This window comes from Triticum aestivum, chromosome 6D (assembly GCF_018294505.1).
Source record: "Triticum aestivum cultivar Chinese Spring chromosome 6D, IWGSC CS RefSeq v2.1, whole genome shotgun sequence".
Lineage (NCBI taxonomy): Eukaryota > Viridiplantae > Streptophyta > Magnoliopsida > Poales > Poaceae > Triticum > Triticum aestivum.
This window is the reverse complement of record NC_057811.1, coordinates 494,849,885-494,863,311: the sequence shown is the minus strand read 5'-3', so window position 1 is coordinate 494,863,311 and position 13,427 is coordinate 494,849,885. Positions and strand designations below refer to the sequence as shown.

The following is a 13,427-nucleotide window of genomic DNA, read 5'->3' as shown; positions in this document are numbered from 1 at the left end:
TCTTCTTCTCCTCTTTTTTTTTGTTTTTTTCTTCGATCTCCTCCTCTATTCCTTTCTTCTTCTCCTTTTTTCTTCTTCTTCTTCCTCTTCTTATTTTTTTATCGGGTATGTCGTTGTCGATATACGTACCCCCTCCTCGATAACTTTTAGTAAGTACTACTTAGAAAGTGTTTAATAGAATTAGTTAGAAAAATAATAGAACTCGTTAAACTAGCTAGTTTATTTTTAGTAAGTACTACTTTATTCTATTTATAGTAAGGAAATTAATAGAACTAGTTTGTTTTTTTAGTTAAAGCAATTATTCCCGCATCGACATCGATGATGCCTATCCCGCATCCTCGTCGTCGACTCGGCGGAGGAGGCCGGCTTGATCAGAGGGGCCATGTCCGGGACTGGGCTCCGCCGGGCTGGTTTTGGGAGGCGCTACCTTCCGGGGGGCGTAGGTTGGTGAGGAGCCAGCCCGTCGTTGACCCGATCCTTGTTTGGTGGCGGTCGCGTGGGCCAGTGACGGTCCGGACACCGCGGAGGTGGTACGTCACCGTGTCAGCGAGGAGGACCAACATGTCCGTGGCTACATGGTTGCGTTGGAGGGCAGGTTCGACAATACCAGCCAGGTTCTTCAGGGATCTCACCGGAGTTATGATCCTGTGATGGTTCCTTCCCGTTGGGTGTCCACCGCCCGCGCCAATACCCGTTGGGCGCTACGGTTCTAGCTGTACTGGCGATATGTATGATAGTATTCGAGGTGTATTAGTGATAATATTCGACGATGTACGGACGCATGGAGATGATGTAGTTTTGCTTATAATTGAATGCATCCTAATTTGAATACTACTTTATTTTGCGATTTGATTTTGCTTATTGAATGCTTAAATTAGAAAACTACTCCTACTTTGAATGCTAAAATTGGAGAGCACTATGCAAGGCATATGCATATGATTAGTTGATAGCTTATAGGATTTTTGTTTTTCTCCAAGCCGATGATAGAAATCTTTGTGTGCTACTACTTATTATGAGGCAAAGATCTGGTCTATGGTGAGATGTTTTGGACACCATTGTCATGTAACACTGTCTCCAGCAGACAGCCACCAAAAGTATGAACCAGTCACAACTAAAGGTCGCTTCTACACGTTGTACACAAAGGCTCACGTTGTACCACGTCCTGCCCTTACAGATGGTTGGTCGTGAGCCTTCTTCGTGCACTACACGACGCTGCGATGATCTACAAGGCGGTCGCTCGTGGTGTGCTTTTTGATGGTGTTTCTCTCCGTGCCAAGAGACCTGGGCTTCTTAGCCATCAGGTGAGTATGGTTAATCTACATAATGTTTTTTTTAAGGTCAGGGATCATTAAGCTATTGTAACCCTCTACTAATGATGCCACGTCACCTCGATTTCTGTTAATAAACTCACGTTAGTTTAAAATGATTCAAATTCAAATTTTAATTATAGGCAAACAATAAAAGTTCTCAAGTATTAAAACTAAAATGTTGGGAGTGAGCCAAATAATGCATAGGTAATTATGGCGGAGAAACCACACTTTTATAAAATGTTTAAATACTCTAAAATGATTTCAACCGTAGCAAAAACAATTATATAAATGCCTTTGGTATTTTATAAAATACTAAACTATTTTATTTCAGGGTAAAATTTTTATAGCAGTGGGTTGTTCTGAAATATTATTCTAGGAGCTGTTGTCATATTTTACAAAGCTAAAGAAAATATAAAATAAAATAAAACAGAGTTGTAAGAAAAGGAAACAGTAAAATAGAAAAAAAAGAATAGGAGCAAACTACGTGGGCTCTAATGCTACAGGAGCAATACCCAGCCCACCCCCTTTTCATCCCCCGCGCTACAGGAGGCAGGGGGCTCGTGGCAGGCATCTAGCCGCCATGGCCGTGCCCAACCACGCGCCGGCCATCCCACGGCTCCCCTGTTGGATAAGGCCAAGCCAGACCCCTGTGCAAACCCTAGCACCTCCTCACTCCCCCTCCCCTCGCGCTGCTTCGTTCTCTCCCTCTGTGTCTTGTTCACCCGACTAGGTCGTCGCCGTCACCGCATCGTCCCCGCACCCCACCAAGAAGTCCAGGAGCTCTGCAGTGTTCTTCTACGTCATCTACGGCCACCCGTTCGAGCTCGACGACTCTGCATCGTGCAGATCGAGGTCTTCTTCCACCTCCGGCCACCGCGGCCTCACCGTCGATCCGCGTCACCTCGTCAACCCCGGCCCCGCACGAGCTCGCCATCGTCTTCCTCCTTTTCTTCCCCCTCTAGTCCGTCTGCCCGAAAACGCGGAACACCGGGAATACTTTCCCGGATGTTTTCCCCCTGTGCCGATATCACCTATCCCTGCGTTAGATCACCCGTGGCATCGCGTATTGCCATGTTATGCTTTGTGATGCTTTGATTGCTCTGTTATTTACTGTGTTCCCCCTTCGTTACTTCTTTCCGGTAGACCCCGAGGCTGCCGGCGACCCCCAGTTCGACTACGGTGTTGACGACCCGTCCTTCTTGCCAGAGCAACCAGGCAAGCCCCCCCTCTTGATCACCAGATATCGCCTCTTCCTTCTCTCTACTGCTTGCATTAGAGTAGTGTAGTATGTTACTGCTTTCGGTTAATCCTATTCTGATGCATAGCTATCATTGTTGCTACAGTTGTTACCCTTACCTGCAATCCTAAATGCTTAGTATAGGATGTTACTATTCCATCAGTGGCCCTACATTCTTGTCCGTCTTCCATGCTATACTACTGGGCCGTGATCACTCGGGAGGTGATCACGGGCATATGCTATATACTTTATACTGTTACATTACTTATGATACTGTTCGGAGATGGGGGCTGAAGGGGCAGGTGGCTCCATCCCGGTAAAGGTGGGCCTGGGTTCCCGATGACCCCCGACTGTTACATTGTGGCGGAGCGACATGGCAGGTTGAGACCACCTAGGCGAGAGGTGGGCCTAGCCCTGGTCGGGGATCGCGGTTACTTCAAAATAACACGCTTAACGAGATCTTGGTATTTGATCTGAGTTCGGCCACTGGCCTATACGCACTAACCAACTACGCGGGAACAGTTATGGGCACTCGGCGTCGTGGTATCAGCCGAAGTCTTCGTGACGTCAGCGACTGAGCGGCGCGCGCCGGATTGGACTGGAACGCCTACTCTTGTATAAGGGGGGCTAGGTCTGCTTCCGGCCGCGTACGCAATGTGCAGGTGTGCAATGGGCGATGGGCCCAGACCCCTGCGCGCATAGGATTTAGACCGGCGTGCTGACCTCTCTGTTGTGCTTAGGTGGGGCTGCGACGTGTTGATCTTCCAAGGCCGGGCATGACCCAGGAAAGTGTGTCCGGCCAAATGGGATCGAGCGTGTTGGGTAATGTGGTGCACCCCTGTAGGGAAGTTTATCTATTCGAATAGCCGTGATCTTCGGTAACAGGACGACTTGGAGTTGTACCTTGACCTTATGACAACTAGAACCGGATACTTAATAAAACACACCCTTCCAAGTGCCAGATACAACCCGGTGATTGCTCTCTCACAGGTCGACGAGGAGAGGATCGTTGGGTTAGGATTATGCTATGCGATGATACTTGGTGAACTTACCATCTACTCTCTTCTACATACTGCAAGACGGAGGCTGCCAGAAGCGTAGTCTTCGACAGGACTAGCTATCCCCCTCTTATTCTGGCATTCTGCAGTCCAGTCCACCGATATTGCCCCTTTACACATATACCCATGCATATGTAGTGTAGATCCTTGCTTGCGAGTACTTTGGATGAGTACTCACGGTTGCTTTTCTCCCTCTTTTCCCCCTTTCCATTCTACCTGGTTGTCGCAACCAGATGCTGGAGCCCAGGAGCCAGACGCCACCGTCGACGACGACTCCTACTACACTGGAGGTGCCTACTACTACGTGCAGGTCGCTGACGACGACCAGGAGTAGTTTAGGAGGATCCCAGGCAGGAGGCCCGCGCCTCTTTCGATCTGTATCCCAGTTTGTGCTAGCCATCTTATGGTAACTTGTTTAACTTATGTCTGTACTCAGATATTGTTGCTTCCGCTGACTCGTCTATGATCGAGCACTTGTATTCGAGCCCTCGAGGCCCCTGGCTTGTAATATGATGCTTGTATGACTTATTTATGTTTTTAGAGTTGTGTTGTGATATCTTTCCGTGAGTCCTTGATCTCGATCGTACATGTTTGCGTGCATGATTAGTGTACGATTGAATCGGGGGCGTCACAGGCAAAGGCCCTTTTATCATGACATGATAGTTAATGGTGTAACCTATTCTATTCTATTCTACTAAGAGCCTATGACCGCGATATGAATAAGGCGAATGAATGATAGAGAGAAAGATGATTATGAGGAGTGGGAATGGACTTGGCAAGAGCAATTAGGATCACCTCTGCAGGAAGAAACAAAATATGAAGTATACGTTGGTTCTTCTTCTTCTTCTTCTTCTTCTTCTTCTTCTCCTCTTCCTTATTCTTCTTCTCCGCAGCCACCACGCCACGGATGGCCGTCGGGCATTCGCGGTGAGGCTTTTCTTGCCGGTGTGTATGCTAGATGATTGGAATTTTTCTCCTACTGTAATTCTAGTGTTAGTAGAGTGTAAGTTACAGAGTAGTTGCACTGTAAACGGCAGTGGGATTTCCTCACCCACACTTTAATTCTAATGATATTAGAGTGTAATTTACATAGTACTTCCAAATTACAGTGGGATTGTAACTATAAATTCAGTGGATTAGTTAACCATAGCGTTTTCCCACTGTTTGTATTGCAAAGCCTTTTAGAATCAATTTTCTTTTGGGGTTGTCTTTGTTGGGTACGTAGTATTGCATCCATTTTGAAACCATTTTAAGACTAGAACCTTTTCTTTTGCAGTTAGCCTTTGTTTGGTGCATCCATATTAGAACCAAGATTGGCATGATTGAAATGAAGCAAGTGCCAGGTTTAAGGACTGATTGTTAGCATGAGCCCACAATTTTCTGTGTGCACATGGAAATTTGGAAAGGACATGTCAATAGACTAAACTATCTGGAACAAGTCAATAGCAAGAATGCAAGTAAAGTCTCTGTATCTGAATGCCAACTTTAACCCCAAAATGTAATATCTGAAAATCTGTAAACAAATTCGACTGCAGCCTAATTCAATTTCTCCCTTCTTTTATTATGAACTGCAAATTATTAATTAACTAATAGTGGTGATTCCTGCTTCGGTTCAACAGGTAACCTATGTCTCGGTTCGAGTGGGTTCAATGGGAGCGCCTGCGGTAGCAGAATAGAATATAATAGGTCACACCATTAACTATCAGGCCATGGATAAAAAGGGTGGGGGGCTCCCCCCCTTCCCCGTCGGTGACCTTAAAAAAAGCATCTGCAGATTAACCATCAGTTCACCTATCCATGAGTGGGAACACCCCTTTATCAGTTCCTATCATTTTTATTTAACTGTGTGTATTCATGTTCCCTTTATCCAAAAGATTGTTCAAAACTCCCCTATATCCACTGCCTGCCAATTAATCAACTCTCTGGTTTTAATCAAGTTTGTGTTGGTTCCATCACCCCAACCTTAGTTTCAACTTCTCCAAACTAAGTGGACTATTGCTATTGCTATTAATTCAGAACAAATTCGGTGAAAGAGGAGGAGTATTCTAACGTACTCCCTCCATTTTTGTATACAAGGCCACAAACTCATATTACAGGTATCAAGGCAAACGTAAATATGTGTTTAAGTCATTATTGCAAGTTAGCTTGTCTCCTTGTTTGTCATGTTAATTATTGCATATTTTTCTATTCCACCCATAGCAAGCCAATGCTCTCACTTCTTTTGGTTGATTAATAAGGCGCATGCAAGCCAACCTTCTCACACTCACATGCATGCAAGGGATAATTAATGCCCTCCTTTACTAGTACGAGGCAAACACTATCAATTTTGTCTCGATAAGTGTTAGTGGCATTGTATAGCTGCAATTTGTAATTTTGATAGTGGCCTTGTATATAAAAATGGAGGGTATCTAAATTGTGCGCCATTTGCACCACACAGCTGCAAGATGATGGCCAGGAATTCAAACAGGAAGCAGTCCACGGAGGGGTACCAATACCAGGAGGCGGCGTTCGAGGCCTTCATGTGCCCGCTCACCAAGCAGGTCATGCAGGACCCCGTCACCATGGAGACCGGCCAGACCTTTGAGCGCGAGGCAATCCTCAAGTGCCTCGATGGCAACAATATACAATACGTGCCTCGCTACCCCTACTGTCACTGGGTGAGGACACCGCAAGATTGAACCCAAAACTAAGTACTTCTCCCATTGCAAGAAAAACCAATCTAGTTCGCCAAACTAAATCGATAGTTCGAAGAGAATTACAAAAATATCAAATCATGCATAAAAGAATTCAGAGAAGATTCAAATAATATTCATAGATAAGTTGATCATAAATCCACAATTCATCGGATCTCGGCAAACACACCGCAAAAGAAGATTACATCAGATAGATCTCTAAGAACATCGAGGAGAACATGGTATTGAGAATCAAAGAGAGAGAAGAAGCCATCTAGCTACTAGCTACGGACCCGTAGGTCTGTGGTAAACTACTCACGCTTCATCGGAAGGGCAATAGAGTTGATGTAGATGCCCTCCATGATCGAATCCCCCTCTGGCAGGATGCCGGAAAAGCCCCAAGATGGGATCTCACGGAACAGAAGGTTGCGGCGGTGGAAAAGTGTTTTCGTGGATGCTTCTGGTGGTTTGAGAATATATGTGTAGGGCCAAAGGTTAGGTCAGAGGAGTCCCGAGGCGGCGGCAAGGCAGCCCTCCCTATAGGGCGCCCCCTCCCCCCTTGCATGCCATAGCCTCGCGGCTCTTCTGTCTTGATCTCCAAGTCTCCGGGGTGTCTTTTGGTCCAAGAAAAATCATCGCAAAGGTTTTATTCCGTTTGGTATTCCTTTTCTGCGAAGCTCAAAAACAAGGAAAAAACAGAAACTGGACTGGGCTCTAGGTTAACAGGTTAGTCCAAAAAATAATATAAAATAGCATATTATTTCATATAAAACATCCAAAACAGATAATATAATAGCATGGAACAATAAAAAATTATAGATACGTTGGACACGTATCAGTACCGTCTCCCACCGGTTGCACCCAGTAGCCAAGAGCTCCCTGCAGTCCATATGAGTGAGTAACGACCACGTACGGATTCATGCAGTAGCTCAGAAAATGACCTGCAAAATATTTGTGAAGTTTTTTCTGTTAAAGATCATATCATTTCTGCAGTTCCATATAGCCCGTAGTAACGCACATATTCCTATCCGAATACGTCCCGCGGTAATTGGCTCCACACCAGCGAGCCAAGTCCCAAACAACGTGGCTATGCTAGTTGGAGGACTAATGTTAAAGCCTATATGAATCGTGCGCCAGAGAATCTTGGCTAGGGGACAAATAGAAAAGAGATGTTGTATTGTGTCATCCTGGTCACAAAAACAACATCTAAAACTACCTATCCACCTTCGCCTCGGAAGATTGTCCTTTGTGAGGATCGTACCCTTGTGGAAAAACCACATGAAAACCTTGATTCTCAAGGGCATTTTGATTTTCCAAATATGCACGGATCTAGGGACTGGGCCAGAATTAATAACATCCAGGTACATAGACTTCATCGAAAACGCATTAGATTTAGTTAGCTTCCATTGAATGACGTCTGGCTGATCCGAAAGTTGGACATCCATCAACCTTCGTACTAGATGCAACCAGGGATTCCAGCGTTCCCCCACGAGGGATCTCCTAAACTGAATATTCAATGGTGACGCTTGTAAAACTGTAGCTACGTAAGCCTCCTTACGCTGTACAATGTTATATAACCTGGGATACTGAATAGCTAGAGGCAAATCTCCAAGCTAAGTATCCTCTCAGAATCTGGTAGATGTACCATTTCCGACAACAAATTTCACTCTTCGAAAGAAGGAATCTGTGCCCACATGCCATCAGATTCTCATTAACCCTTTCCGGAACGGCGAGTCCGAAGGCCTAGCGGTGACCTGAGCTAGTGGTTTAGTCTGGAGATATTTGTTACGGAGAATCTGTGCCCACATGCCATCAGATTCTGCAGATAGCCTATATAACCATTTGCTAAGTAGGCATTTGTTTTTAATCTCCAAATTCTCAATCCCTAATCCTCCTTGGTCTTTAGGCCTACAAATAATATCCCATCTGGAAGTCTATACTTCGTCTTTCCCTCATCACTTTGCCAGAAAAAAAGGGATCGACAAAAATCTAACCTTTTTCGTACCCCTACGAGCACTTCAAAGAAAGATAAAGGAACATAGGCATGCTAGTTAATACCAAATTGATTAACACGAGCCTACCCCCATACGACAAGAGCTTGCCCTTCCAGCGGCTTATTTTTTTTAATCGAGCCTCCAGGAATTTCTATTTTTTATTGAACAACCGACGATGATGAATCGGAATCCCAAGGTAGCGAAATGGCAAAGGTCCATTTCACAACCGAACAATGGTCTATACATATTTTTTCTTCCTTGGCTCGTCCAAAGCAGAATAATTCACTTTTGTGAAAATTAATTTTTAGGCCGAACAACTGTTCGTAGAGGCAAAGAATGAGCTTCATATTTCTGGCCTTTGCGAGGTCATGCTCCATAAATATGATAGTATCATCCGCGTATTGTAGAATAGAAATGCCCCCATCGACAAGGTGAGGGACGAGTCCACCTACCTGCCCATTATCCTTGGCCCTACCAATCAGGATTGCCAACATATCTACCACAATGTTGAACAAGACGAAAGACATCAGATCTCCTTGTCGTAATCCTTTGTAGGTTTGGAAGTAATGGCCAATGTCGTCATTCACTTTGACCCCCACGCTACCTTTCTGTACAAAGGCATCTACCTGTCTCCGTCAGGATTCGGTAAACCCCTTCATATGCATAGCCTGTTGGAGGAAGGGCCATTTGACTTTATCATATGCTTTTTCGAAATCCACTTTGAAAATTACTCCATCGAGTTTCTTTGAGTGAATTTCATGCAGAGTTTCATGTAAGAAAACAACCCCCTCTAGGATATATCTTCCGGGCATAAAAGCAGTCTGATTCGGATTTACCACCGAGTGAGCAATCTGTGTCAGCCTATTAGTACCGACTTTAGTAAATATTTTGAAGCTCACATTCAAAAGACAAATCGGCCTGAACTGCTCAAATGGGCCATGGAGTCGCCTTACAATGAGATCCTGAGTCTGCGACAATACGCCTCATCCCTCGTCTCCGCGAATGCTCTAGTTATTCAGATTTCAGAGTGCATAGATTTTTGTGTATGCTTGCTATATTGGTGCAGAATTGCAATGGATATTTCCAAGCCGACGATGTATATCTGTGTGTATTGGTTCAGAATTGCATGTGTGCCGCCTTCTGTCCTGTGCTTAAAGTTCAGCAATTGTCTCTGAATTTGCCACCGTAGTTGTTCCCTTCCATTTAGCATTGCCAAAATGCTCTCAAAGTAGTGTAGATAGAAGGAATAGAGTACGCTGATATTCTGGCCAAAATCTGCCGTTTTCTAGCTCCCGTTTATTTCCATGGTGTGCATCATTTGGGGACAAGGGTAATATGGTCATTACTGAAATACGCATTGAAATACAAGCCTTTATTGATCTGTTATTCTTTTAAGTGAAGAAAATGGCACAAGTAGAGGTATGTGAAAGTTGCAGTGACATATTTCCAACTTCGGTTTTTGTAATGACATTTCTCCAACTCATGAAAGTTGTAGAGGCATGAATCCAATTAAGCCATGTTTGTACCTCCATTCCATAGAGTCAGACAGAAGATGCAACCAGCCAGATGCTAATGGGTGATGATCATTTGTTTCCTGCAAACTGACGGTACGTATGATTTACACCATGCCGATGCTTGTTCTACGAGACACTGGTCCTGACATATTGTATTGCATTTACAGGTTTACCATGAGCATGTCTCAGAATTTGCATCTGTTTTTGTTTTCAGGGGAAGCAAAGCATTGCACCATCAATGTTTGGGATCTTATGATTGGGCATGTTCACTCCTGGAGGCTGCTGTGCAAATGCAAGCACAAATTTCTCGCTCCTGGAGAAGAAACGAAAAGGGGAGAATTGCGATCGACCGACGGATTGCTTGGCCAGAATGTTATGGTACCTCAAGTCCAACACCAACAGGTTCCCAACTGGAAAATGTAATAGGATAGGACCCTGATTTAATTAGTTGTGGTCACTTTTGCTTTGATGTTGTCTGGCTGTAAAACTCTACAATTGATACCTTTACCAGCTGATCGTGTTATAAATTCCTGGGTAATAACACATATATAGGTATTTCCTTCCTTGCTGGATGGGGTATTAATTAATTCCAGGGTAAATGAACACATATGCTGCTTAATCAATGAAAATGGCAAATCTTTTGCCTCCTTTCAAAATAAAAATAAATCATACATACAAAATTCAGAGACAAACTCTTGTCCATAGTCACTTAGGGTGAAGAAGCATTTTTCACCACTCATAATCAAGCAAACATATCCTCCCTCTCCCTCACATATATAGGAAGTAATATCACAGAGGTAGAACAAGCATGAACATGGGCTGCAAATGTCAAAATACTGCAACACAGACAAGATGTGTATGTTTGTTTCTACTTCCATAGTGAGTCAGCCCAGTGATTAAGAAGATGCAAACTGAGTTTAATAGACAACAACCTATATATGTGTTCATTGCCCTGGAATTAATAGACACCACAGTGACAGGCTTAGAGCCAGATAGCATCAAAGCAAAACAACTGAATCAGGCAGGTCTCAGCCAAGTCAGGGCCCCTGCTACATTTTCCAGATGGTGATGACCCGCCTTGAGGTACATACAGGGAGCGCTCGGCGCAAAGCAATCCGTCCATGTACTTCTCCTCTTTTTCTTTTCATCTCTTCCCTGGGAGCTGGAATCCCTTGTCCAGCAGTGAATTTGTGCTTGCTTTTGCCTCCAGGAGTTGACACCAACCAATCACATGTCTCTCCATTGCTCTGCTTACCCTGGAAGGAAACAGATACAGATTCCAAATCGTCCATATTTTAAGCCATGCACATGTAAACATGTTAATAATGTAATACTATGGCTGTATGTCACGGCAACCGGAATTCTTGGTGACCTCTGTGTCTTGTCTTTCATATCAGTTCCCCTTGAATAAATCCAGGTTCATAAAATGCCTTCCCAGAAACATCTACATTTCTTCTTTTCGATAACCACTTGAAATAGGTCTACATGACAGGGAAGGCACATAGCTACAATATACGACACAATGAACAGAAAAATATAAGAGGATAAAATGACTAGTTGGGAAATTTGCGCATTGCTGCAATGCAGATCAATGTTTTGACCCTAACACCTGAATTTACAGACCATCGTCCATTGCATGAAGAGACAATATGCCCATATGTTGGATTTTTCTGATTCATCATACATGAAAAACTACATGACTGATGAGACAATTAAAAGCAAGACACAGATACTACGATCTCTGAAGAGGATACCACATATGCAAAACAATGTCACTTGATTAAGGAACACGCGTACCATATACAGAGTGTTATCTCCGCTGGTTTGCAGCAAGCATGGCAATGAGCTCGAACAAAACAGAGGGGTAGGTCGTGGCTACATGCCCCCAGCCAGTAGTCGCCATCAGTGTCTGCAAACGCAAGGGAGATAGAACTTGGATAAACTTCAGGCACGCCTGCTTCAGTCCGTCGCAGTGGTGCTGCTTGGATAGAAGGAGAGTGGACGCCACCGAGCTCACACACATGTGCTCGGACAACTGCTTCTCACAGATGAACTTGAGGCGCTGCAGATGGTATCTGTCTGCCGCTACAAACAAGTCTTGCAGCCACCGCAGCCGCATTTGTTGCTCTACTGCCTCTTCTTGCGTTTGTTCCACAGCTTCTGGCATTTTATCCTCTGCTTGTCCTTGTTCCACTATTCGTGGCATTTCATCCTCCTCCATGCTGACACTGTCCTTGTCCATCACAGGGAACGAGTCTGTGTAGATGAAGTGAAGCAACGCCCTAAACACTTTTGCTTCCATGTCTTTGATGTGTATGACGTTGTCGGACGTGGCGGTGCCCTCACTCATGGGGCCAAATAGCTGCGCCATGAACACCTGAGACCTGGCAGCGAGCACACACCGGTGAGCGGTAAACGTCTCGCCGCCAACCTCAAAGGTGACATCAGCACCCACCATATTTTGAAGGAGGTGGCTGAAATGCTGGTGTATGTGAGGCAGGAGCACCTCATCCGGGGTGCAAACAAGGACATGACAGCGGATGGTGAAACAATCATGCTTGAGACTGTCGGATCGTTCAAGGGCATCTCTTGTCAGCAAGTCGTGGCAGCCCCAGCAAGGATGAGGCTCAGCGTTTGACTAATTCGACCAACATACATCGGAGTCTGAAGCTGAACTTGGCCTCGACCTCTCCGTAGAGGCCGTTGGGGTAGTACTCGATGTACCAATTATGGCCTCCTACCATGAAAGGGTCAGTCCTCCTGCTCTCGCCGGTGGCCAGCTCCTTTTTGCTACCCGAGTAGCCCTTGATCACGAGGCCGTCTCGCAAGAGCACCCCTTGTCGCCGTCAAGGACCGATACACCGGCGAACGACGCCATGGCGGGCCTGCGAGCTCACCGGAAAGGAAATCGACGGCCTACTCGATCAGTCACCATTCATCACATTCCTATCCTAACTAGTTTCAGGGTTGAGATCGATGAGCTGAGGGGCCAAACCTTCCCGGTCAAGTCGCGGCCGCACGATGCCGCCGCCGCTACACTCGCTGCGGTGCCGGCGTCGCTTCTCCGGCGGCCGCACGGGCTTGCAAATTGGTCCTGACAAGTCGCCGCCCGCTCCACTCGCTGCGCCGCCGGAAGCAGAGGAAGGAATATGCGCCGCCGGCTCGTTGTTTGGTTGCCTTCCAGCTGGGCCCTGCCTGGACCTAGCTAGGGTTTGTTAGTAGTTATTGGGCTTTCAGGCCCTCACAGCCCACGAGCTGCAAAGCCCGTCCCACACGGCCCTGCTGTTTGGGCAAATCCTGATATGAACATGCCACAAAATTAAGATTTGTGCTATATTATGTTTGATTTATTTATTTATTCATGGGACAGTATGCTAAATAGCATTTGAGTGGATCTTTTGCCGCAATAAATAAGATTATTTTTACTCCACTCAAAAAGTTTCCACACATGTATTTACAGGAACTGACAAGTCATATTCACATTTCATTTTTCGGAAAATAAGCATACTTTCGACAAGGCCTACGTGGGCACTCTGGGGGAAAATAAGTATACTTTCGACCCACACTCGTGGGGCGTCGTTCTGTCTCCCGGCCTTCCCCATCCCGCTTTGACGCCTTGCCCTCTTTTGCAGTGCTAATCAC

At 45.4% G+C, this 13,427-nt stretch overlaps 1 protein-coding gene across 1 annotated transcript in view; it reads right to left on the bottom strand.

Moving 5' to 3' along the window:
* Nucleotides 1–11,108: 11,108 nt before the first annotated feature.
* The window catches only part of LOC123146384 (BTB/POZ and MATH domain-containing protein 2), a 3,325-nt gene continuing 1,006 nt past the window's right edge, over nucleotides 11,109–13,427 (bottom strand). The window contains exons 2-4 of the mRNA XM_044566042.1: nucleotides 13,031–13,082; nucleotides 12,473–12,621; nucleotides 11,109–12,423 (exon numbers count right to left, since the gene is read on the bottom strand). Of these exons, the coding sequence (XP_044421977.1) occupies nucleotides 11,596–12,423; nucleotides 12,473–12,621; nucleotides 13,031–13,082 (1,029 nt within the window). The 3' untranslated portion in view covers nucleotides 11,109–11,595. The remainder of the gene's footprint in view (nucleotides 12,424–12,472; nucleotides 12,622–13,030; nucleotides 13,083–13,427) is intronic.